The 25231-nt window shown below is 45.7% G+C and overlaps 1 protein-coding gene across 20 annotated transcripts in view; it reads right to left on the bottom strand.

The window, feature by feature from the left end:
• Nucleotides 1-25231, bottom strand: part of LOC139422951 (RNA-binding protein Musashi homolog 2) — a 351371-nt gene that overhangs the window by 89789 nt on the left and 236351 nt on the right. For all 20 annotated transcript variants that reach the window (XR_011635772.1, XR_011635776.1, XR_011635773.1 and 17 more), the window contains exon 8: nucleotides 5754-5836. Coding sequence is in view for 12 of the 20 variants with exons in the window: in XM_071174454.1 (XP_071030555.1) it covers nucleotides 5754-5836 (83 nt within the window). In the remaining 8 variants the exon portion in view is untranslated. The remainder of the gene's footprint in view (nucleotides 1-5753; nucleotides 5837-25231) is intronic.

Genomic DNA, 25231 nt, shown 5'->3' with positions numbered 1-25231 from the left:
TTCTCACGGTTCCCTCCACACGGTGCCACACTGCAGCTTCTTGGTTCCACTACAAGACTGTGGTTCCACTACAAGACTGTGGTTCCACTACAAGACTATGGTTCCACTACAAGACTATGGTTTCACTACAAGACTGTGGTTCCACTACAAGACTATGGTTTCACTACAAGACTGTGGTTCCACTATAAGACTATGGTTTCACTACAAGACTGTGGTTCCACTACAAGACTATGGTTTCACTACAAGACTGTGGTTCCACTACAAGACTATGGTTTCACTACAAGACTATGGTTTCACTACAAGACTGTGGTTCCACTACAAGACTATGGTTTCACTACAAGACTGTGGTTCCACTATAAGACTATGGTTTCACTACAAGACTGTGGTTCCACTACAAGACTATGGTTTCACTACAAGACTGTGGTTCCACTACAAGACTATGGTTTCACTACAAGACTGTGGTTCCACTACAAGACTACTGTGGTTCCAATCCTTGACTATGGTTTCACTACAAGACTGTGGTTCCACTACAAGACTGTGGTTCCACTACAATACTGTGGTTTCACTACAAGACCGTGGTTCCACCACAAGACTATGGTTCCACTACAAGACTATGGTTCCACTACATGACTATGGTTCCACAACAAGACTACAGTTCCTCTACAACACTACGGTTCCACTACAAGACTACATTTCCACTACAACACTACGGTTCCACTACAAGACTATGGTTTCACTATGAGACGTACCATCCCACAATGGTTCTACTATGATTCTACTACACTAAGATGTTCCTTACCAACCAGGAACCCTCTCCATGAGGAAGTGTGGTGGAATGACTAATGGTTATGTGATAAGCTACCCAATCAGCACCGCCTCTACCAATTGACAGCATAAATAAACATAATGCATAACAGGTGTTAGTCTGTAGCACACACCACCACGTGGCGATATACAAGGCCACCTGAAGATATATCTAGAGAGATGAGGTGAGACCTTATTGTCATTCAGCCTCCGTCTCCTGGCCGCCTCGTAGATGGGGGCGAGGCAGTTGGTGATCAGGAGGCCATTGAGAGAGAGAGAGAGAGAGAGAGAGAGAGAGAGAGAGAGAGAGAGAGAGAGAGAGGGGGCTATTTTCTCAATAACTCTCTTGCTCCTGATTCGCTCCTGCCCTGGGGGCTTCACAGTAATCAGATCTGAAAAGGCTGTGAATGGAAGAGGGAGCGAGAGAGGGAGAGAGAAAGAGAGAGAGAGAAAGAGAGAGAGCGATAAAGAGAGAGAGGAAGAGAGAAAAAGACAGAGAACAAAAGAGAGAGAGAACGAGAGAGCGAGAGAGAAAGAGAGAGGGGGGTACTCAGACCCAGTACTTCTCCAACCAGCAGATCAAGGCCTGGGTAGATGAGTGCAGCCAGGCAGGAGATTCAGCATGTCACCCTGACATGGGACTTCCCAGAGAGACAGGAAGGGGCTCACCAGAGGCCAGGAGCCCCCCTGGTGGGCAGAGCGGTGGAGAGGAGAGGAGGAGAGTAGTAGGAGAGGAGGGGGTAGTTTCACTGGGTCAGAGGGACCCACATTCTTCCACTACGTCAACCCATCTATACATATACCATCCCGGGTGCAGTGCTGCTCCTCACATGAACCCTGAGTGATTAAGTAAGTCCTCCAGGATCCACTCACACACACACACACACACACACACACACACACACACACACACACACACACACACACACACACACACACACACACACACACACACACACACACACACACACACACCATGGTCAGAACACGTCTCAATGGGCACTGACCCTAACTGTCGCCGGACCCCTAAGATGATGAGCTTCCAAGCAAAGAAGTCTGTCTCTCTGTCTGTGCTGTCTGTCTGTGCTGTCTGTAGCAGAATAGCAGGTTTACTTGGAAGGGTATACCAAAGGGATAGCGCCAGGAGCTATTATTATAAATCTTAACATTACAGTGAGTCATGTCCACTGGATATCTATGAATTATCTGAGATCTCGGGTATTGAGGGATTGTATTAGGTCCATTTCAGAAATGACTTAAGTGGGGGAACTCAGATATTAAATCCTGAAAAAAATCCTCTTGTAATACTAAGGTCAAACCTGAGCCTTTTTAAAACATCTTACCTGTTTTCCCTCCATCCTTCACTCTGTCGGAGCTCTGAGGGGCCAAAGCCTTCTGAATGTTTTATGGGTGGAAATCAAAAGCGCTGGCGTTGGGCAGCGAGAGGAATTCTCGCAAGGGCGACACACTCTCCTTCCTCGCCTCAACAGTCTGGCCCATACTAGCTGGCCCTCCCCTAACGTCCACCCCTCTGGACCTGTGGCCTGTGTTTTTATTTCTGCTGCATTCCCTCGCAGACGGTCGCCTGGCATTGAGTTGACTATATCCCCTATTAAAGGAAGGGTTCATCATGCAACTGTGGAATTGCCAGGCCGTCATTGTAAATAAGAATTTGTTCTTGATTGACTTGCCTGGATAAATAAAGGTTCAATAAAAATGTCAATAAAAAGCAACAGATGGCAGGAGGCTGAGATGAGAAGAATCAAAACACACAGAGACACTAAAGTGTGTGAATACAGGGCCCTGCCTGCCACAGGATTTCACTTAATAATAACAATGATAATAATGACGATGAGTGGAATTAGCAAGTCAAATACACACAGCACAGGCTGTTAGCAGATGATGCTTCAGATACAGCTTTGATCTGAAGCTCCACAAGTGGATTCTAATAGAGGAAAGAAAAACAGGAAGAAGCTCGCTGAACTCCCCAAACTCTCTCCTCTGTTGTCTTAGAGACGCTCCTCAACCATCTCATTACAGCACAGAGAGAGAGAGAGCAGCACATCAACTTCTGCTATTTTCAACAAGACAAATAACCTGGAGTATTTGAAGTAGCTTTTTATTCTCCTCATTTTCTCTGAAGTTACTCATCCGATGATAACGACGCATGCAATTCCCTGCTAGTCCAATTCAATCCAGCCAGTCGATGGATGGCACAAACAATGCTCCCATCCACTGCTGGGAAAACGAAATAGCAGCCCTGGTTTGGTGCTCCCTGAACGATGAAACCATTTGATGCAATATCATATAAAAATCGATAGCATTGTCTTGGTCTCATAGAACTGCGGGCAGACATTCTCTGTCCCTGGGCTCAAGGAGCAGCTTGTCTGTGATGGAGAGAGAGAGAGAGAGAGAGAGAGAGAGAGAGAGAGAGAGAGAGAGAGAGAGAGAGAGAGAGAGAGCAAAAGAGGAGGATGGAGAGGGGAGAGGGATCAGAATGACTACAATATCTCATCTCCAGCTCAGATAACCAGATAACCAGGCCTGTTTCTCCTCTCCTCCCGTCTCTCAGATTTCCTTTAATCCTCTCCTTCTCTCCTTTCCTCTCCTCTCCTTTACTTTCCTGCTCTCTTCCTCCATTCTCTACTCTTCCTCTCATCTCCTCATCTCTTCTCCTCTCCTTCAATGCTTTCCCCTTTCCTCTCATATCCTCCCTCTCTCCTTGTGTGATTCCTATGGGAGCTGTGTAAGGCTTTGATAAGCAGGGGCTGTCACACACACACACAGAGCGATGCAGGGGGATGAGTTAGGGCAGAGGATGGCAACAGGTGGCCCAGGGGCCAAAACCGGCCTGTGGGAGATTTTTTTAGGCCCCCCAAAGTTTTTAGCCAATTCTTATTATTTATACATTTTTTTGTTGAATATTTTGTCAAAAAATACTAAAATCACCAGGAATTCAGCAAAAAAATGTGTTTCATTTAATAAATCTGTTCCCAAGTATTTCCACACAAAAAAATTGACATGTGATTGTGTCTAAATGTACTGAAGATATGAAATTATTGCTATTTTCAAAACAATCTATTTTAGGGCTTAGTTGATACAGTTCACATGAGGAAATCAGTCAATTGAAATAAATGAATTAGGCCCTAATCTATGGATTTCACATGACTGGGAATACAGATATGGAACTGTTGGTCACAGATACAGTACCTTAACAAATGGGCCTCAGGATCTAGTCATGGTATTTCTGTGCATTCAAATTGCCACCAATAAAATTGAATTGTGTTCGTTGTCCGTAGCTTATGCCTGCCCATATCATAACCCAACCGCCACCATGGGGCACTCTGTTTACAACATTGACATCAGCAAACCACTCGCCAACAATAAGTAATTCACGTGGTCTGTGGTTGTGAGGCCGGTTGGACGTACTGGCAAATTCTCTAAAATGACGTTAATTAACTCTTATGGTAGAGAAATTAACATACAATTCTCTGGCAACAGCCCTGGTGGTCATTCCTGCAGTCAGCATGCCAATTGCACACTTCCTTAAAACTTGAGACATCTGTGGCATTGTGGTGTGTAACAAAACTGCACACATTTTTAGAGTGGACTTTTATTGTCCCCTGCATTAGATACACCTGTGTAATGATCATGCTGTTAAATCAGTTTCTTGATATGCCCACCTTTCAGGTGGATGGTTTATTTTGGCAAAGGAGAAATGCACACTAACAGGGATGTAAACAAATTTGTGCACAAAATTTTTGAGAAAAAAGCTTTTTGTGCGTATGGAATATTTATGGGATCTTTCTATTTCAGCTCATGAAAGAAGGGACCAACACTTTACATGTTACGTTTATATTCTTGTTCAGTGCAACTATGTTCCGGCCCCCGACCATGCGCACCAACAAAAATCGACACGCGGCTGAATCTAGTTGCCTTCCCCTGAGTTAGGGAGAGCCAGTAAGGTCATACATACATGGGAGAGCCGGTCCCTAGTGGATCTGTTTCTACTACACCGCCCCTGTCAGTCAGCTCCTATGGTCCTGAAGGAGACCACATAGTAAAGGAAGGAGTCCCAACCCATTGAGTGACAGGAAGAGAGCATTCCCTCTAGCCTATCACAGGCCACAGGGCCAACCCAGTCAGTAGGCTATACACAGTGTACACCCAGGGGGAATGGAGGGGCACACACTACAGAGACTCACAACTGTCTGCTGTACATCAACATGTGACATGAAACAGATGGCTACAATATGTCCAGTGATATTGAGCATGAGTCATCTGATCGGCTGAACTGACGGAATGACTATACACTTTTGACTGTGTGCTTTGAAACAGAGGACAACAGCAGTGAGGAGTGATGAGTCAGATCATTACTGGGCTTCCTGGAAGGCTCTAATCCCTGGTTAATGAACTCTTCCTCTGCCAATGACTTCCCAGCAACACTCTCTGCCTGCCCTAGCTGGCTGCAGTCAAGGCCTGTGTGTGTCTGGTGTGGGTATGGGTGGGGTTGGAAGAGAAGGACAGGTTCCTCTCACCAGTCCCTCAACCTGACAGGCGGAATTCACACACACAATTTCACGGTTTCTGGGCAGTACACACCACTGAGCTCCCCATCCTAGAGACCCATCGAGTGCACACACAGACACACACACACACACACACACACACACACACACACACACACACACACACACACACACACATCACACCACACATCCATGCACGCGCATGTAAACACACACACACATGCGCGCGCGCACACACACACGCAAACAGGCGTGTGCACACCTGCCCACAAACACTCACATATACACAGGCGTGCACATACACATACACCTACACCCCACACACACCGTTGACTCTTTGCTATTAACAGTCCATTAAAGAGGAAATCAAACATTAATCCTTCAACACCAACCTGGAATTGAAAAGAAGAGTGGACTCACCATTTTATTATTGATTTCATGAAAATGAATTTCACAGACTTTCTCTACGACGTCTTCGCCCTCGAAAGTTATGAAGCCAAATCCTGTGCAGAGGGAGAGAGTGAGAGAAAGGGAGAGAAGAGAGAGATACAGTGAGTTAGGGGGACTTTGCAAACTTCAGTAACTAAAAGGAAAGTCACCACAGGCCTGATTATTATCATGAGCTGCATGGAGAAACTCTGCCCGGCCGTCTTTTGGAGAGGCAGAATGGCGTCAGCGCTGAGAGGAATGACTGAACAAGGCAGACATTGTCTTCTTTAAATCAGCTATATGATGAAATCTCAGACATTATTAGAGGCACTGGAGGACCTTCTCCACAAAGAGAAGATGGAAAAACAGCACAAAGCCCATTTAATGAGATTCATGGGAGCTGGAGCCTTAGCATCTGAATTTCATTAAATGCATTTTGTGTTCCCCTTCATTGAAATTTCACTGTATAAGAAGCCCTCGTTTTTATGTTAATGCCAGACTCGGCATATCTGAATGTGTCATTGACCGTGGGATTTTGGGGGTATTTATAAGATAAAAGCTTAACCCCTTCCTCTACCAAGGAGGCAAGGCTGCGAGACAAGACAACTGCAGCCTTGGCACACCAGGGAACAGCAGTGCTCTTTTCTCTGCTGTTTTGATGGCTGACGCACAAAGCAATGTGCCTTCTTTATGGCGTGGGGTTCAAAGCAATGTGCCTTCTTTATGGCGCAGGGTTCAAAGCAATGTGCCTTCTTTATGGCGCAGGGTTCAAAGCAATGTGCCTTCTTTATGGCGCGGGGTTCAAAGCAATGTGCCTTCTTTATGGCGCGGGGTTCAAAGCAATGTGCCTTCTTTATGGCGCGGGGTTCAAAGCAATGTGCCTTCTTTATGGCGCGGGGTTCAAAGCAATGTGCCTTCTTTATGGCGCAGGGTTCAAAGCAATGTGCCTTCTTTATGGCGCGGGGTTCAAAGCAATGTGCCTTCTTTATGGCGCGGGGTTCAAAGCAATGTGCCTTCTTTATGGCGCGGGGTTCAAAGCAATGTGCCTTCTTTATGGCGCGGGGTTCAAAGCAATGTGCCTTCTTTATGGCGCGGGGTTCAAAGCAATGTGCCTTCTTTATGGCGCGGGGTTCAAAGCAATGTGCCTTCTTTATGGCGCGGGGTTCAAAGCAATGTACCTTCTTTATGGCGCAGGGTTCAAAGCAATGTGCCTTCTTTATGGCGCGGGGTTCAAAGCAATGTGCCTTCTTTATGGCGTGGGGTTCAAAGCAATGTGCCTTCTTTATGGCGCAGGGTTCAAAGCAATGTGCCTTCTTTATGGCGCGGGGTTCAAAGCAATGTGCCTTCTTTATGGCGCGGGGTTCAAAGCAATGTGCCTTCTTTATGGCGCGGGGTTCAAAGCAATGTGCCTTCTTTATGGCGCGGGGTTCAAAGCAATGTGCCTTCTTTATGGCGCAGGGTTCAAAGCAATGTGCCTTCTTTATGGCGCGGGGTTCAAAGCAATGTGCCTTCTTTATGGCGCAGGGTTCAAAGCAATGTGCCTTCTTTATGGCGCAGGGTTCAAAGCAATGTGCCTTCTTTATGGCGCAGGGTTCAAAGCAATGTGCCTTCTTTATGGCGCGGGGTTCAAAGCAATGTGCCTTCTTTATGGCGCAGGGTTCAAAGCAATGTGCCTTCTTTATGGCGCGGGGTTCAAAGCAATGTGCCTTCTTTATGGCGCGGGGTTCAAAGCAATGTGCCTTCTTTATGGCGCGGGGTTCAAAGCAATGTGCCTTCTTTATGGCGCGGGGTTCAAAGCAATGTGCCTTCTTTATGGCGCAGGGTTCAAAGCAATGTGCCTTCTTTATGGCGCAGGGTTCAAAGCAATGTGCCTTCTTTATGGCGCAGGGTTCAAAGCAATGTGCCTTCTTTATGGCGCGGGGTTCAAAGCAATGTGCCTTCTTTATGGCGCAGGGTTCAAAGCAATGTGCCTTCTTTATGGCGCGGGGTTCAAAGCAATGTGCCTTCTTTATGGCGCAGGGTTCAAAGCAATGTGCCTTCTTTATGGCGCGGGGTTCAAAGCAATGTGCCTTCTTTATGGCGCAGGGTTCAAAGCAATGTGCCTTCTTTATGGCGCGGGGTTCAAAGCGAATATGATTTTATATTGCAATGTGTTAGAAAGGAAGAGCTAGCATGAAAAACCAAAGAAGAAGAATAGAACAAGTGCGAGTTAATGGGAACCAGCTCCTATTCAGCCTGTCCTACTGTATACAGCAGACTGACAGTCAGACAGGCAGTTAGACAGACAGACAGACAGTTAGACAGACAGACAGACAGACAGACAGACAGACAGACAGACAGACAGACAGTTAGAAAGACAGACAGACAGACAGACAGACAGACAGACAGACAGACAGACAGACAGTTAGAAAGACAGACAGACAGACAGACAGACAGACAGACAGACAGACAGACAGACAGACAGTTAGACAGACAGTTAGACAGACAGACAGACAGACAGACAGACAGACAGACAGTTAGACAGACAGACAGACAGACAGACAGACAGACAGACAGACAGACAGTTAGAAAGACAGTTAGACGGACAGACAGACAGACAGACAGACAGACAGTCAAGATCACCTCATCCTGGGTTTAAACACACATAGCCATAAACAATCACCATGATAAGTCATTATCAATAAGTCATTATCATGGAGTTCAACAGATGATGGTGGGCTGAAGAGACATTGTGACATGTTGAATGTGACATGGGTTTTGATTTGTCAATTGACGTTAGAATACAAGAGGTCAAAGGGCATGTAGCCTGAGTACATTGTGTTAAACTGAACCTATACCATACCCATAATAGTCAATACCATATGTGTAATCAGCCTATTCTAAACACAAACACCCAGTCCATAATACTGACAGTCAGCATCCTCCTGGGTTTAGACAGACAGGGCTTTCGCATTAAAAGGAGGAAAAACAGGTTCAGGGCCAGGGGTTAGAGGTCAGAGGTGAGACGAGAGAAGATAAGGAGACGGCAGGGCTGATAAGATCATGGGTAAATAAACCAGCGCCAAACCCCTCTATTCCACCGTGACCTTTGAGTCATTAACACTTAACTCTGACAGCAAGACAAAGGGGAGAGTGTGTAGTACACATTAGTCACTTTCACCTGTGCTTAGAAGCGTTCCTAAAGCTCTCTTTACGATGACTGCTGCTGTTGACTGTCACCACATAGCCCAGGGGCAGGTTTAGTGTGTCATGTTACTGCAACATGATAACACATGCAATACAATGCACATTGAGCACTAGCACTAAACTGCCCCTGGAATCATTTTCTGTGCAATAGGGACAAGTTAAACAGGATTTCTAAAATCCTTGATGAGTGTTGGTGAGATTAACTGTGCATGCAGGGCTAACCTAATGTAGCAGGCATAGAAAGAAGCCCGAGAGGAGTTCCCACTTCCATAAGTTAGGTTGAAAATACTGTATCCCTGAAAACCGGATGTTAGCGCTTACTGGCTGCTCCGAATGGGCTAATAATGCAGGGCAGGCACTGCAGTGTTCTAACTACTGTCATGAGAGGGAACTTATGACAAGTTGTTCCTAAATGCCCTGACCTCCTCTGATGACTTCCTCTATAAACTCATCAGGACATCCTGGTGCAGCTGGTGGGAAGGAAAGTTGGTCAGCCCGCCCTCTTCCCATCCCTCACTACTTATGTCTGGGGTTTCTATCTTACCGTCTTTCTCTCTCCCTCGTTTCCCTTTTTCTGCCTGCTTCCCTTGTCATTACTCATAATAACAGTAATCTGAGATAAACTATTCACTATCTTCCTGAAACTGGCAGAGGATGTTACTGAAACATCTCTAGGTCAACAGGAACTTGGAAAACACAGGAAAAGCTACATCAATGAGGTTGAATTAAAATACGCGGATAAATCATCAACAGCTATTCATTTGATGCATTCTATATCAGACCAACGGAATATCAATTTAAGAACAGACGTCCTGAGATTGGCTTGCCGTGGGCTGCCTGCCTGTGTGTTTCTGTGGGCGAGGCGAGGCTGAGTAGCGGTGTCGGGAGCTGGAAAATTGGAAGATGCAGCTTGTTTTCCAGCTCGCTCCACCTCCCCCTCGTCGGCGGCACAAGGACCACTTTTGACAACCAACAAATCAGCCGTCAGGAGCCATTTGTCAAGGCGGAGTGCGGGAGGAGAGAGTGGCGGATGACTGAGCGAAGTGAGTAGAGAGACAGAAAGAGAGAGACGGGGAGAGGGGTTAACACACCTGCCCTCTCTGCAGGAGAGTGCTCCTGTCACCGCACTCTCTCCCTCTGCCACACACTGAGACAGGCAGCTCCTCCTTTAACTGACGGCATATTTTCCACTGCACCATTACACACTGTGGGGTCAGGGCCTAGCCTCTGTCACCATCACCCACCAAGCACTACCAACACCGGCCCACAAGGGAAGCTGCTGGGAGCTGCATGCTGGATGGGCTTCTACACCCAACACTAAATCATAGGCTTCTGACCTAACACAGAATGTTTTTCCAATCAGTGTATTGAGTCCAGAGAGCCAGCTCCTGTTGATAGGGGCCTCATTATGGCAGATGTAGAGAGAACACCCTGTAACCAGAGAGTCTGGCTCAGTCTTTCTAGGAGTTATTGATAACCTGAGCCCAAACTGCTCTTTTAGAGAAACAACCAACTAATCCAAACACTACAGCCATCACAAAGAGCCATAACGCTACCTCTGATACCAGTGAACACGGTCTCCTGTCCTGTCTGTTTGATGAATATCCTCAGGTCAAAAAGTCAAAAAAATGCCACCCCAACAAAACTAGAATAGTCCCAGTAAGCAAAATTACATTAAAAAGACGTGTAGAATACATATTTTCCAGAAGTTGAAGTTATGTTCAATTTAGGTTCTGAATAAAAGGTGAAAATGTGTATTTTTCGTACATCTAAAATACATATTATCCAGGACGTTGAAAAATACGTATTATCCAGGACGTTGAAAAATACATATTATCCAGGACGTTGAAAAATACATATTATCCAGGACGTTGAAAAATACATATTATCCAGGACGTTGAAAAATACATATTATCCAGGACGTTGAAAAATACATATTATCCAGGACGTTGAAAAATACATATTATCCAGGACGTTGAAAAATACATATTATCCAGGACGTTGAAAAATACGTATTATCCAGGACGTTGAAAAATACGTATTATCCAGGACGTTGAAAAATACGTATTATCCAGGACGTTGAAAAATACGTATTATCCAGGACGTTGAAATCAGGTCAATTTTCAGTTATGAAAGAAATGAGAAAATACTTCATTTTGCAGATGTTGAAAATACATATTTTCCCAATGTATAAATCAGGCTCATTTTTGATTCTGAATAAAAGTAAAAAATATATAAGTTATATTATCAATGTTTGGGCAAAATCAAGGCTGGTCCAGACTGGACAAAATCTGAACCAAACATAGACGTTTATAAATGGACCAGACCAAAAAACAATGTCAGTGTATGTGGAAATCAAGGCAGGTCAGGATTCAAGGCCGGTCCGTGCTTACTGAGGTGTTACCTACAGTGTTGCCTGAAATGTAATTTTATGAATGCTCATCTATGTGGTAAGCCTACCGTTTTGTAAAACACCAAAAAAAGACATCTGGTTTGGACAGGAACAAAAAAAGATGTCCAAAAGATGTCTCTTGCTTACTAGGGTGTAGCCTACCATGTTGACTGCAAAGGAATTCTATAAATGCCCATCCATGTGGTAGGCCCACCATTTGTAAAACAGGCTGTTGCATTGGCTTTATTAGTCCTGATTCCTGTGACTAATCAATTTGGGTCTGAATATCAGCTACCCAACTTTATCAGGAGTTATTGTGAGCCTATTTGCAATGTGTTTACACAGCTGGAAACGCAGAAGTATTTTATTTTTTGCTATGATCAGCTTGTCAAAAATGTACAGATAGAAACTTGAAACCATTGATCATGACATTGGGGTGAAACTCCTGGACAACAAATCAAAATCAAATCAAATGTATTTATATAGCCCTTCGTACACCAGCTGATATATCAGAGTGCTGTACAGAAACCCAGCCTAAAACCCCAAACAGCAAGCAATGCAGGTGTTGAAGCACGTTGGCTAGGAAAAACTCCCTAGAAAGGCCAAAACCTAGGAAGAAACCTAGAGAGGAACCAGGCTATGAGGGGTTGCCAGTCCTCTTCTGGCTGTGCCGGGTGGAGATTATAACAGAACATGGCAAAGATGTTCAAATGTTCATAAATGACCAGCATGGTCAAATAATAGGTCTGGGACAGGTAGCACATCCGGTGAACAGGTCAGGATTCCATAGCCGCAGGCAGAACAGTTGAAACTAGAGCAGCAGCACGGCCAGGTGGACTGGGGAAAGCAAGGAGTCATCATGCAACAGTTGTGATTCCATATTGTCCATTTTACTTTAACCTGTCCTGTTGTTAAGATATGTTGTTTGTCAACATGACAGATCATTTTTTATTTGATTGGGTACAATTTAGGTTAGGTTATCTGATCGGAGAAACCTGCATGATGTAAAAAGTGTCCGTTACATTGTCATACATTTTATCTCTAGCCTGTAGGCTACAGAAAAGACCACACACTCTTTCTACCATATCCTATATCTGCTAGATGATTTATGTTAGACTCTTTTTTTGATGGAATGTTGGTGAAGCGCTGCAGAGATGCATCTCTCAAACAGCACCCTGGAGAGGTGCGCTGGGAATGGACTAGCATCATATTTTGTGCCCCTGCCTTTGACAAAGTGGGCACTGTTTATCACAGGGCACTGTTTATCACAAGTCCATTAGCCACTGGTTGAGAGAAATTGTCATTGGTTTTGGGCAAAATTACGTGAGGTTTTATGTGTTGTTGGAGGTGCGTATTGGTCAGTTTAGCTCAGAAAATGCCGCCACAGGCGGCCGCCTAATCCTGCCTAATGAGTGTCTCCTGCTGGATGGGTTGTATTGTCTTCCAGGATGACAGAAACACAGAACAACGTCACACCTCTCTCTAGCCCGGACCCTCCCACAGGGGCTGTCTGACCTGTACTGGTCTTCCGCCTCACACTCCTCTACACTGTTCATTACAGACCCAACAGGTACAGCACAACCCCCATCCCCCCTCCACTCGTCCTCCCTCTCATCCCTCCTTCCCCAGGGTGTCAGGTAGAGGTGTGTGATTCCTGTCTGGTGACCCCTGGTGGGTGTTCTGCTCCCAAACATGGCAGGAGACCAGGACAACAGCTCCATGAGATGAATAAAGAGGACCAGGAATCAATAGGGACAGGGAGAGGTGTCAACACCTTCGCTGGGACAAAACTTTCCTTAAGCTTCAACAATGGCCACTTATGACAACACATGGATTTTCAATGTGAGTGCTGGTAATAGGTGTTACTGGCTGGCTGCTGCAGAGGCGAGGCGTCTTGGCTGAATAGGCTGCATCTCACACTTATTAGAGAGGGGCAGGCCTGGCCCCGTCCCCCGTCTCCACTGAGCTACGCCGAGCCCACATTCACAGCCTCTTACCAGCAGCACACAGAACCCTGCACACACACTCTCCCTGCCTGCATAATGCCATCTCTCCGCAGAGAGAGAGAGAGAGAGAGGCTACGCAAATAACATTAAAATGCTAAATCGATGAAACGTCAAGTGACCTTTCCTTAAAAAGTTGATTCTGCCGGAGCCACATTAATGTATTTAAAGTAGAACAAGATCAAATCAGATAGCATTCTGGAGAGTTTTCTCTCTTAATTTTCTGGCAGACACTAAAGGGACTTGCAAATAAATGCTGAAAACTTTACTTTCAGTTGACTTAACTGTCACCCCTGTTTAAAATCCAACAGCAGTCTTTACATTTTTACTCAACTCACCCTTTTTAGCACCTGGGAATTACAAATCAGGCTAAATCGTTTCTCTCTCTGTTTCCACTGAGTGTGTGACACCATTTACATACATAAATAGCTTATTTGGGTACGGCTGTGGAAGAATGTGGACTTCAGCACATGGAAGTGCTATCCTCGGTTAAGGTGTAGGACTTGTTTTAATATTTTCTTAAGGTTGTATTCTGAGGAAAAATCACATACAGCATGCATACCCACAACCCCCTGGGCACAGCAGAGCAGACAGATTCTTGTGACGTGCCTGTGTCAGTCATCCTGACATGAAAATGAAAGCTCTGAGAGCAGTGAGAGCACATATATGTTCATCCATCCATTACAGCATTAGAAACTCAGCAGACAGTGAGATATCATTCACATCCAGGACCAACAATGGTATAGGGAGTCGGTGTCAGCCTGTCAGGCCCTACAGTAGGATCTGTATAAGGAACTTTCTGGTGGATTGAGTGCATATTTAACCTGTGCCTAGAACAGAGAGTTAGAGTATTTATAGGGTGACATCATCTCAGAGACACGTCCTAATGTGCAGTCCATGATGAGCTCATCGGCATTTGTGACTGAAAACACTGGGTTACCATGGTGTGTGTGTCCGTGTGTGTGTGTGTGTGTGTGTGTGTGTCTGGGATGAAGGAGGGGACTGGGAATACATGAGCCGATCTTTCAGGATCAATATATGGATCTTCAGGGAATCAATGGAAATGTTCTGCTTTATTTACCCTCCATCACAACTCAGCAGAATAGATACCTGGTGAGCTCTTGGGAGTGGGAGAACTGTGTAAAATAAAAGAGATTGGACAGTAGAATCGATACTGGGGAGCAGACCTCCCACAACTCCCTAATGACTAGGGCCAAATATGTTTCACCAGGTGAAATGAACTGGAAGCATGGAGAAGAATGTTACTGTACACGTATCGTCTTGACAATACTAAACCTGTGATCATACTGTACAATTATCGGCATGACTTTGTGGGTCAATATACAGCATGGAGAGGAGGGAGAGGGACCACGGGAGAAACAGATATATTGTGGCTGAGGTTCAGTCTCTATGTGAGTTTAAATGAGAGGGAGGAAGAAAGAGAGGAATGAAAAAGACACTGACAACAAATACACACAGAGATGGTGTGAGTGAGTGAGTGAGTGAGTGAGTGAGTGAGTGAGTGAGTGAGTGAGTGAGTAAGTGAGTGAGTGAGTGACTGAGTGACTGAGTGAGTGAGTGAGTGACTGACTGACTGACTGAGTGAGTGACTGAGTGAGTGACTGACTGAGTGACTGAGTGAGTGAGTAAGTGACTGACTGAGTGAGTGAGTGACTGAGTGAGTGACTGACTGACTGAGTGAGTGACTGAGTGAGTGACTGAGTGAGTGACTGACTGAGTGAGTGACTGAGTGAGTGAGTGAGTGACTGACTGACTGACTGAGTGAGTGACTGAGTGAGTGACTGACTGAGTGACTGACTGAGTGTGTGTGGATGGTGTGAGTGTGTGGAGAGATCTGGAAGCAGCAGGAGGATCTGAGTTGCAGTCAGAGGTTATGTCCATCTCTCGCTCCCATCACACACACTGGGCCACACTGAGTAGCAGAGCAGCCATGTTTACACATACGCTGGCACGGAATCACCACACACCCATAAGCACAGACCCTGTCTCTCTCTATAAAGAGGAATGGCTCACTCCACAGCACACGCAGGGGTAAGTGCCACATATGATTTATGGCAACATTAGACGGTAAAAATAAGAGGAGTAAGGAAATCCTCAGCACTACAAACACAACACTAAACAACTTGTGCAGCAAAACAAATCACTCCCTCCAAATCGCTAAAGATCTGCGCTCCACTTTCCTCATGTACTCGCCAAAATAGAATGTGTAATGGGTGTAGGGTAGCTAGGCTGCAGGCCTCACAACTCTTAAAACACACCGTGTCAAAGACCAGGGAGGAGAGGAAGTGGAACAACCAAGAGGAGGTTGACTTAGGATCCCCTGGCGATACACACGGAGTCTGAGTCCCACACACGCACACACACCCCGTATGGCTGCTACAGCGACAGGTTCCCCCTGCCCCTTACATCTCTCCCCTTTCATGATTGGCTGCTCTGACCTCATTATGCATGACCAGCCCTTCACCTGTTCAATCAGACCTGGGAGCAGGGCCCACACCTTCGGTGGCAGCCGGTGTGCCGTGGCCCTGTAATAAAGCAAGGGGCCTCCCAGAGTCCACAGCTCCACTGTTACAGGTCTTTGATCAGCACATCGTAATGCTGTAGCTGAGGCTCCTGGAACCAGCACTCAGGTAATCGTCTGATTTATACACTCATTACCATTAACAGAGTCAGAGCAGGGACGAGCACATGCTCCAACACCGGAACACTCCAAAACAGAGTCTACAGGAAAGGAAGGGAGAACATGAGGAAGCAGTGTATCTTGTTCGTTCCAGTCACGAACTACAGCGACAGAAAGAGAACAAATGATGTGAAGGTTTACTCAGTCTTCCCTAAAAGGCTGCCATAAACCAGCTCACACACGGGGGTCCTACAGCATGAGAAGTAGGATGTGTGGGGGAGACCAACTACATAGCCCGGCGCTACAGTATGTTATCTATATGAATAAGCATGGTGACAGAGCCACAAGCTGCTGCCGGGGGAAATGGCATCGAGTGGCCGTGGCATCAGCACTCTTACTCAGCCCCATCGCGAGGAGGGTTTCATTAATAAAAACAAGAGCTCAAACAATGATTAGCCCAGAATAAGCCCCCTGTTTTCCTCCTAAAGAGGCTGGTGGAGAGGTCTCACTTTAGGGACTGGCCTGGGAGGTTGTGGACCAGCAGAGTCCATTACATTACTTGTAGTCAGCCCTATTGACTCTGCATACAAAGATAATGCTCTCTTGCCTTTTGCCTAGGCAATTAAAGTCAAAGAAAAGAGGAGAGGGTGAAAAAGCTCTCAACGATATATTTTGCTCCTGCGACATTCCTCTGAATCATTCCCATTAGAGGGAAGAGCTGTAAATCATTTCCCCTGGCTAATCAGTGTAGTGATAAATGCATTGAGAACAGGTTTAGTCATCTACCCCCGCCCCACCCCACCCTCCCTCTAACAACACCCCAGAGCTATATGTAATAAAGGCTTACCTATGATGGTCTTATTGCTGGGCTTTGTGAGCTCTAAGAATACATCACTATCCCATAAAAATATATATTTTTAATTGAGTTCAATCGTAAAGCATGCGGGGAGATGCAACAGAATACACCACATTAGCTGTCCTGCTCTCCTTGTGGCTTTGAATGTAGGCTATGCTTGGTGGCATATTCATTTTTTAATTAAATAACACATTCACTGATAAAATGTCAATCCAGAAGGAAGCTTTAACAGGATAAATGTCTTATTTATTTCTCTGATTACAATCTTTTCAATGTCCTTGTGCTTGAGCCTGAGCTTAAAATATATATGCCTGCGTGAGTGTGTGGTCCACTGTGTCTGTGCAATCCCACTAATGATACTGAAGGAGAGTGAAGAGGCAGGCAGGGCTATAGAGACGTGAGATGGAGGGTTGCATAGGTTAGATTATAAACTGGGTGGTTCGAGCCCTGAATGCTGATTGGCTGAAAGCCGTGGTATATCAGACCGTATACTGTACCATGGGTATGACAAAACATTTATTTTTACTGCTCTAATTACATTGGTAACCTGTTTATAATAGCAACAAGGCACCTCAGGGGTTTGTGGTATATGGCCAATATACCACGGCTAAGGGCTGTGTCCTAGCACTCTGCGTTGCGTCGTGCTTAAGAACAGCTTTTAGCCGTGGTATATTGCACATATATCACACCCCCTTGGGCCTTATTGCTTAATTAGAGGAGACAGAGGAGGATAAGTGATAGATGCCGAAAATAGGGACCAGCCACAAATACACCAGCTGCTGTTGCAAACACATTTCTACGTGGGTATGTTCATGAGTGTATGTGTGTGTGTTTGCATTCAGTGCATCTATGTACTGTATGTATAGTATGTTCTGTGCATGTGTGTGACTGTGCATGTCTCAATTGGTGCTCCTGTTTGTCCACACATGTCAACGCAGATTTATTCACCCACACACCACCTAAGAAACATGCACAGACACGCACAGAACTGTAAGTGATATGCAGCGACACACATACAGATATAAACAAACATCAATCCTATAGCAAAAGAGACAATATGAATAGCAAGTCTGTTTTCAGCCAGGCAGATCCCATACGTATTGTGTGTGCTCAACATGCTAATGTCTTAATATCTGTGACTCGGAGATGTGGATGTCTTGAGTTTAGATTCTGGGTAGGGATCTATAAGACTATTCACAGGTCTGGCTCTGTCTAAATATTCTATACATATCTGGGTCTGTGCACATTCTATAAATGAACCAATCTTTGTACTGTATGTGTGATGTGTATGCACATTATATCTTAGCACATGTTTCATGTATGTGATGACGTGTGTGATCAGTTAATGCATCTCAGTGTCAGTGTGACTTGAGGTTTACGTGGTGAGTGTATCTCAGTGTCAGTTTGACTTGAGGTTTACGTGGTGAGTGTATCTCAGTGTCAGTGTGACTTGAGGTTTACGTGGTGAGTGTATCTCAGTGTCAGTTTGACTTGAGGTTTACGTGGTGAGTGTATCTCAGTGTCAGTGTGACTTGAGGTTTACGTGGTGAGTGTATCTCAGTGTCAGTTTGACTTGAGGTTACGTGGTGAGTGTATCTCAGTGTCAGTTTGACTTGAGGTTACGTGGTGAGTGTATCTCAGTGTCAGTTTGACTTGAGGTTTACGTGGTGAGTGTATCTCAGTGTCAGTTTGACTTGAGGTTTACGTGGTGAGTGTATCTCAGTGTCAGTTTGACTTGAGGTTTACGTGGTGAGTGCATCTCAGTGTCAGTTTGACTTGAGGTTTACGTGGTGAGCATTTATTAGTTAGTCCTAGCTGTGTGTACATCCTTGTTCACATGTGAATAAAAAACAGTGTGTGTGTCTGGATAGATGTGTGTGTGTGTGTTTCTTGTGTGTGTGTGTCTGTGTTCTGCAGGAGCGGCTGGGCTCTGGCTCCACTCTACTGTAGCTATGCTGAGGGAACTATCGTGTCTGTCTCTATGTAGGTCAGCTAGCAGCGATGGGCCATCCATTTTAGTGTCCTACTTAGAAAGACATACAGTGCGGTGCAAAAGAGAGACAGGGACTTTTTTTTCTCCATTTAAGCCACCCTCCATCCCTCTTTCTGCTCCCCTCTTCCCTCCCTTCTTGCTGCCCACTGTGCTCAGCCGATGCACACTTTCATTCTCCCAGCTCAGCGGAGCAGCACACTTCTAACTGTATATGCTGAATGCACAGGGCTACATGGACAGTCTGTTAAGGCAGGACTGAGACAAACAGAGCTACATGGACAGTCTGTTAAGGCTGGACTAAGACAAACAGAGCTACATGGACAGTCTGTTAAGGCTGGACTAAGACAAACAGAGCTACATGGACAGTCTGTTAAGGCAGGACTGAGACAAACAGGGCTACATGGACAGTCTGTTTAGGCAGGACTGAGACAAACAGAGCTACATGGACAGTCTGTTAAGGCAGGACTGAGACAAACAGAGCTACATGGACAGTCTGTTAAGGCAGGACTGAGACAAACAGAGCTACATGGACAGTCTGTTAAGGCAGGACTGAGACAAACAGAGCTACATGGACAGTCTGTTAAGGCAGGACTGAGACAAACAGAGCTACATGGACAGTCTGTTAAGGCTGGACTAAGACAAACAGAGCTACATGGACAGTCTGTTAAGGCAGGACTGAGACAAACAGAGCTACATGGACAGTCTGTTAAGGCTGGACTAAGACAAACAGAGCTACATGGACAGTCTGTTAAGGCAGGACTGAGACAAACAGAGCTACATGGACAGTCTGTTAAGGCAGGACTGAGACAAACAGAGCTACATGGACAGTATGTTAAGGCAGGACTGAGACAAACAGAGCTACATGGACAGTCTGTTAAGGCAGGACTGAGACAAACAGAGCTACATGGACTGTCTGTTAAGGCTGGACTAAGACAAACAGAGCTACATGGACAGTCTGTTAAGGCAGGACTGAGACAAACAGAGCTACATGGACAGTCTGTTAAGGCTGGACTAAGACAAACAGAGCTACATGGACAGTCTGTTAAGGCAGGACTGAGACAAACAGAGCTACATGGACAGTCTGTTAAGGCTGGACTAAGACAAACAGGGCTACATGGACAGTCTGTTAAGGCAGGACTGAGACACACAGAGCTACATGGACAGTCTGTTAAGGCAGGACTGAGACAAACAGAGCTACATGGACAGTCTGTTAAGGCAGGACTGAGACAAACAGAGCTACATGGACAGTCTGTTAAGGCAGGACTGAGACAAACAGAGCTATATGGACAGTCTGTTAAGGCAGGACTGAGACAAACAGAGCTACATGGACAGTCTGTTAAGGCAGGACTGAGACAAACAGAGATACATGGACAGTCTGTTAAGGCAGGACTGAGACAAACAGAGCTACATGGACAGTCTGTTAAGGCAGGACTGAGACAAACAGGGCTACATGGACAGTCTGTTAAGGCTGGACTGAGACAAACAGAGCTACATGGACAGTATGTTAAGGCAGGACTGAGACAAACAGAGCTACATGGACAGTCTGTTAAGGCAGGACTGAGACAAACAGAGCTACATGGACAGTCTGTTAAGGCAGGACTGAGACAAACAGAGCTACATGGACAGTCTGTTAAGGCTGGACTAAGACAAACAGAGCTACATGGACAGTCTGTTAAGGCAGGACTGAGACAAACAGGGCTACATGGACAGTCTGTTAAGGCAGGACTGAGACAAACAGAGCTACATGGACAGTCTGTTAAGGCAGGACTGAGACAAACAGAGCTACATGGACAGTCTGTTAAGGCAGGACTGAGACAAACAGAGCTACATGGACAGTCTGTTAAGGCTGGACTAAGACAAACAGAGCTACATGGACAGTCTGTTAAGGCAGGACTGAGACAAACAGAGCTACATGGACAGTCTGTTAAGGCTGGACTAAGACAAACAGAGCTACATGGACAGTCTGTTAAGGCAGGACTGAGACAAACAGAGCTACATGGACAGTCTGTTAAGGCTGGACTAAGACAAACAGGGCTACATGGACAGTCTGTTAAGGCAGGACTGAGACAAACAGAGCTACATGGACAGTCTGTTAAGGCAGGACTGAGACAAACAGAGCTACATGGACAGTCTGTTAAGGCAGGACTGAGACAAACAGAGCTATATGGACAGTCTGTTAAGGCAGGACTGAGACAAACAGAGCTACATGGACAGTCTGTTAAGGCAGGACTGAGACAAACAGAGCTACATGGACAGTCTGTTAAGGCAGGACTGAGACAAACAGAGCTACATGGACAGTCTGTTAAGGCAGGACTGAGACAAACAGGGCTAAAGCTGTGTGCTCATTACCTGACCTCAGCTCAGCAGCCAGCTGGCTCTGTGGTTTCACACAAAGCCTATACCATTCACGCAATCAAACATGCTAGGGCAGGGGAAGGCAACTACATTCAGCCACGGGACGATGGTGGCTGAGCGGATGGTCAGGGGGCCGAAACATAATGATAATAATTTGTACACTGCAAATTGAACAGGCCAAAACAAGATTGTATTTTAAAATAACAATAATTTCATACCTTGATTACATTGAGACATCTCTTTTTTTTTTATCCGTGGTAATACTTGGGAATAGATTTCCTAAATTAAACTTTTCAGATTAATTCCTGATGAGTTTACAGTCTTATTTTTAACCTACAAACTATTTTTTATTTTCTGAAAACTGGGGGGGGGGGGGGGGGGGGGGGGGGGGGGATGGAACAAGTAAAATCACTTGCCGGAGGTTTTTGTCCTGCCTGTTGCTGACTCCTGTACTAGGGCAATACAGGCTGGCTATGCTATGCATGTAAAATCAGCAATGCTGCAGAACAAGTAGCTTCATTACATGGACATGACTCTTGCTGTTATGAAATGTGAGGGTCTAAACTACTGAGATTTAAAGTTCTCCATTGAACAATGACAGGGTGTTTTTTTAAGCGGAGCCCTTGAGAAGAACAATGGGCCAAATTCAATAGATCTAGATCTCTATCACGTACAGTAACATCCAATGAGGAAGGAGCCGGGAACCTTTCCAAAAACCCATTGAGACATGGTGATGAATTTCTTTTCATCAGGAGATCCAATGTGGAATTGGAAATCCATTGAAACAGATATGCACCTTTGGTGCGTTTCCACTGATTGATATAGATATCAGTTTCATTAAACGTAATTAGCTTTTTAAAAAAACATTTATGATGAAACTAGGGATCTGAATAGGAGATAATCAGTAATAAGTGAACGGTTCATAGGATATAATGGAAGAGACAGACGGGAAGATGATTGACTGTGGATTAGTACATATGAAATTGTTTTTGGATGTGCAGTGAAAGAATAACGTGCGCTAGCTGCCAGATCGCGGGTATAGGCAGACACTTTCTGATGCAGCCTCCAACAGAGCGCTGTCTCACAGACTAATTGCATTAGAATTTCAATAGTTATTTTTAAACATAAAAGACCACTATAGATTAAGCAAGCAGCAAGTGTTTAAAGAATTGAATTACGCGAGGGCAGGCCATAAAGTAGCATTGATTCAACTTAATTAGGCTTTTCTCAGCCACTGTGGCCAGAATGTTATTTATGTACAGGCATGGGGTATGTTTAAAGGCAAGACACTGGATCAATTCATCCGTAATGAAGAACATTGACGATGCCACTTTGCAGAGGCCCGTCATGGTTTAGAGGAGATTGCTTTTAATGAGCGTGCCAAACGCTTGGAAGCACTACTGCTTTCCTTTATTTACTTGAGAGACACGGCTGCTGACGCTGCTGGTGAATTTAGCTAAGAATCTTAAGACAGATAGAAACCGAATGCCACTAAGCAGGAGATACAGGCCCAACCCACACAGAGCCACACAGAGCGGAGCACCCTCAGGGGCCACACATAATCACAATAATATCTGGCCCCTGGCCAGTGGAGAGAGAAAATGAGAAGACTGATATCTGATATGTCCATCAATATACCTCAAACCTGGTGGGAGGATGGAAAGTATACCGAACAATATGTACTAACTGTGTACAGTGTGGTTGATGTTAGGTCAATGTAGGCAGGATGGGGTGATGTCTCTACTGACTCCACTTTCACTACCTTCTTTCATCACCTGCCCCTCATACTGTAGGCCTTCTGATTGATTACACACACACACACACACACACACACACACACACACACACACACACACACACACACACACACACACACACACACACACACACACACACACACACACACACACACACACACACACACACACACACACACACACACACACACACACACACACACACACACGCCAGGGCTAGTTAGCAGTAGAATCCTGTATGAGTGTGTGGCACCACAAAGGCTAGCAGCGTAGGGTCATTTGCATGTGTAACACTATGTTCACAGCTTCCTGGGTTTATTTCATTTCTTAAGTGCAGCATAATTGGTTGTATAATCAAACTTGAAAATGTACATAGCACAGCCATTCCAGCACTTCAGATGTCCTTTAATCACTGCTTTTGGGCTGGAGCCAAGAGGAATTAGCAGGAACGAGAAAAAGCTCTGTGGAGAACCGTGTCTGTCGTTTATTGACTCCTTTGTTCATCTTATTCATTTCACGGATGTGTCTCTCTCTTTTTTCCTCTTCTCTTCCGTCGGTTCCTCACAGGAGCGTCTCAAAGAGGATAAAGTCAGAACGCTGCTAGACACGGCACGGTCAACATCGCGTGCTACCTCACTAATAAACACACTGACGTACAGCAGAACTCAACAACTAATCCACCATCAGATGTCTGAGAACACTGTTATTGGTTGTTAACTATGCAGGGAGATGGTGTGTTTTGGGGCATTCGGGAGGTCAACTTGACATGTGTGACCTTTGACTGTTGAGGATAAAGTTCATGCTTACTGTAGACTGGATATGGACCATGTTCCTTACATTTAGCTCTACTCTCTGGAGCAGATGTGGTTGTCCACTTCAGCCTGAGACGACTGCTATAGACTCTAGAGTTCAGATGTGGTTGTCCATTTCAGCCTGAGACGACTGCTATAGACTCTAGAGTTCAGATGTGGTTGTCCACTTCTGCCTGAGACGACTATTATAGTTGCTATAGATTCTAGAGTTCTTGTAGCTCAAGATGGTTACAGGATGATTCTGATGACCCAGCAGGGTCTCCCTGTCCTCACCTTTCTTCTTCTCTCCTATATTCTCCTCCCCTTTACTCTCCTCTCACTTACTCCCATCTGACGATTTACACACAGGCGTATGTTTAACCGTTCACTCTTGCTGTGCTGGCCGAGCCTTGTTCTCCGAAAAACTCCTCAGCTTCTCTCTTTAGTGTTTTTACCCTCTCTGAAATGTATTTTAATTCACTGGCTTTGCAGAGAAGAGCTCATTTCAATCTCAAAGCCGACATCTGTGGAAGCGGAGCGGACTCTAAACGAGTGGAGTTAATCCTGTACCACAGGGGTACAGCACAGCAGAAGAGAGGAATGAAGGAGGGAGAGAGACAGAGTGAGAAAGAGCGAGGGAAAGAAGAAGGAGTGGTAGAAGAACAGACCGAGAGGATGAAGAGAGGAGAGAGAGCGGCAGACAAAGCGCACTGAAAGTGGCACTCTAATATGTAACCATATACCTCTTCTCCTCACATCACATCACACCATCCGCAGGAGCAGAGCCCCCTGAGCCAGTCTCCAGTCTCTCTATGGGAGAGGGAGGGAGAGGATGGAGTAGCCACAGTAAGTGGCTAGGACATGTTTATCTAATGGAGGAAAGCAGCTGTCCTCTCGTCCTGATGTATTGGACGGGGGCTTCAAAGAGAGAGGTGGTGTGAGAGGATGGACGGGTGGGGCGGATGGCTCAGTGTCCTGCCTGGTCTTCTCCACCGCCCTGTAACCTCTCTAATTGGACTGTGAGAGGAGGGCTGATCAATCCACCTCACCAGCAGGCAGGCAGGTGGCAGGGAGTGTGGCGGCCCGGCTGGGGGCTCCAATAACAAGGAGGTGCTCTTTAAAGGCCGCCCCACCAGGGGTCACACGGGCCCACTTCCCACTTAATTCATCTCAAAGGTTATTTAAAGTGACTGGCCTATAAGAGCTTTCATCCACAGCACACGCCTACCAATAAACGTCCACCTAAACAGCATCCGGTATCCATTGAGCTGTCCTTTTTCAAAATGGACAATGAGGTAGAGGCCAGTGCAGTGGGGCTAAACAGGGGTTTGTTCACCAAGGCCCAGCACAGATGCTAATGATGTCTCCTAAGGAGGGCTCGCCATTAGTGCACTCCAGGGGAGTGTCTTGGGGGAGGTCAGAGCCCATGCCAAGCTATAAGGCTAACACAGGCATGCTCAAAAGAAGGCTAGGGGAGGGAAAGCTAGGACAGGTG

Source organism: Oncorhynchus clarkii, chromosome 12 (assembly GCF_045791955.1).
Source record: "Oncorhynchus clarkii lewisi isolate Uvic-CL-2024 chromosome 12, UVic_Ocla_1.0, whole genome shotgun sequence".
In the NCBI taxonomy this organism is placed as follows: Eukaryota; Metazoa; Chordata; class Actinopteri; order Salmoniformes; family Salmonidae; genus Oncorhynchus; species Oncorhynchus clarkii.
Note: the sequence above shows the minus strand (reverse complement) of the source record. Positions and strands in the feature narration are given on the sequence as shown.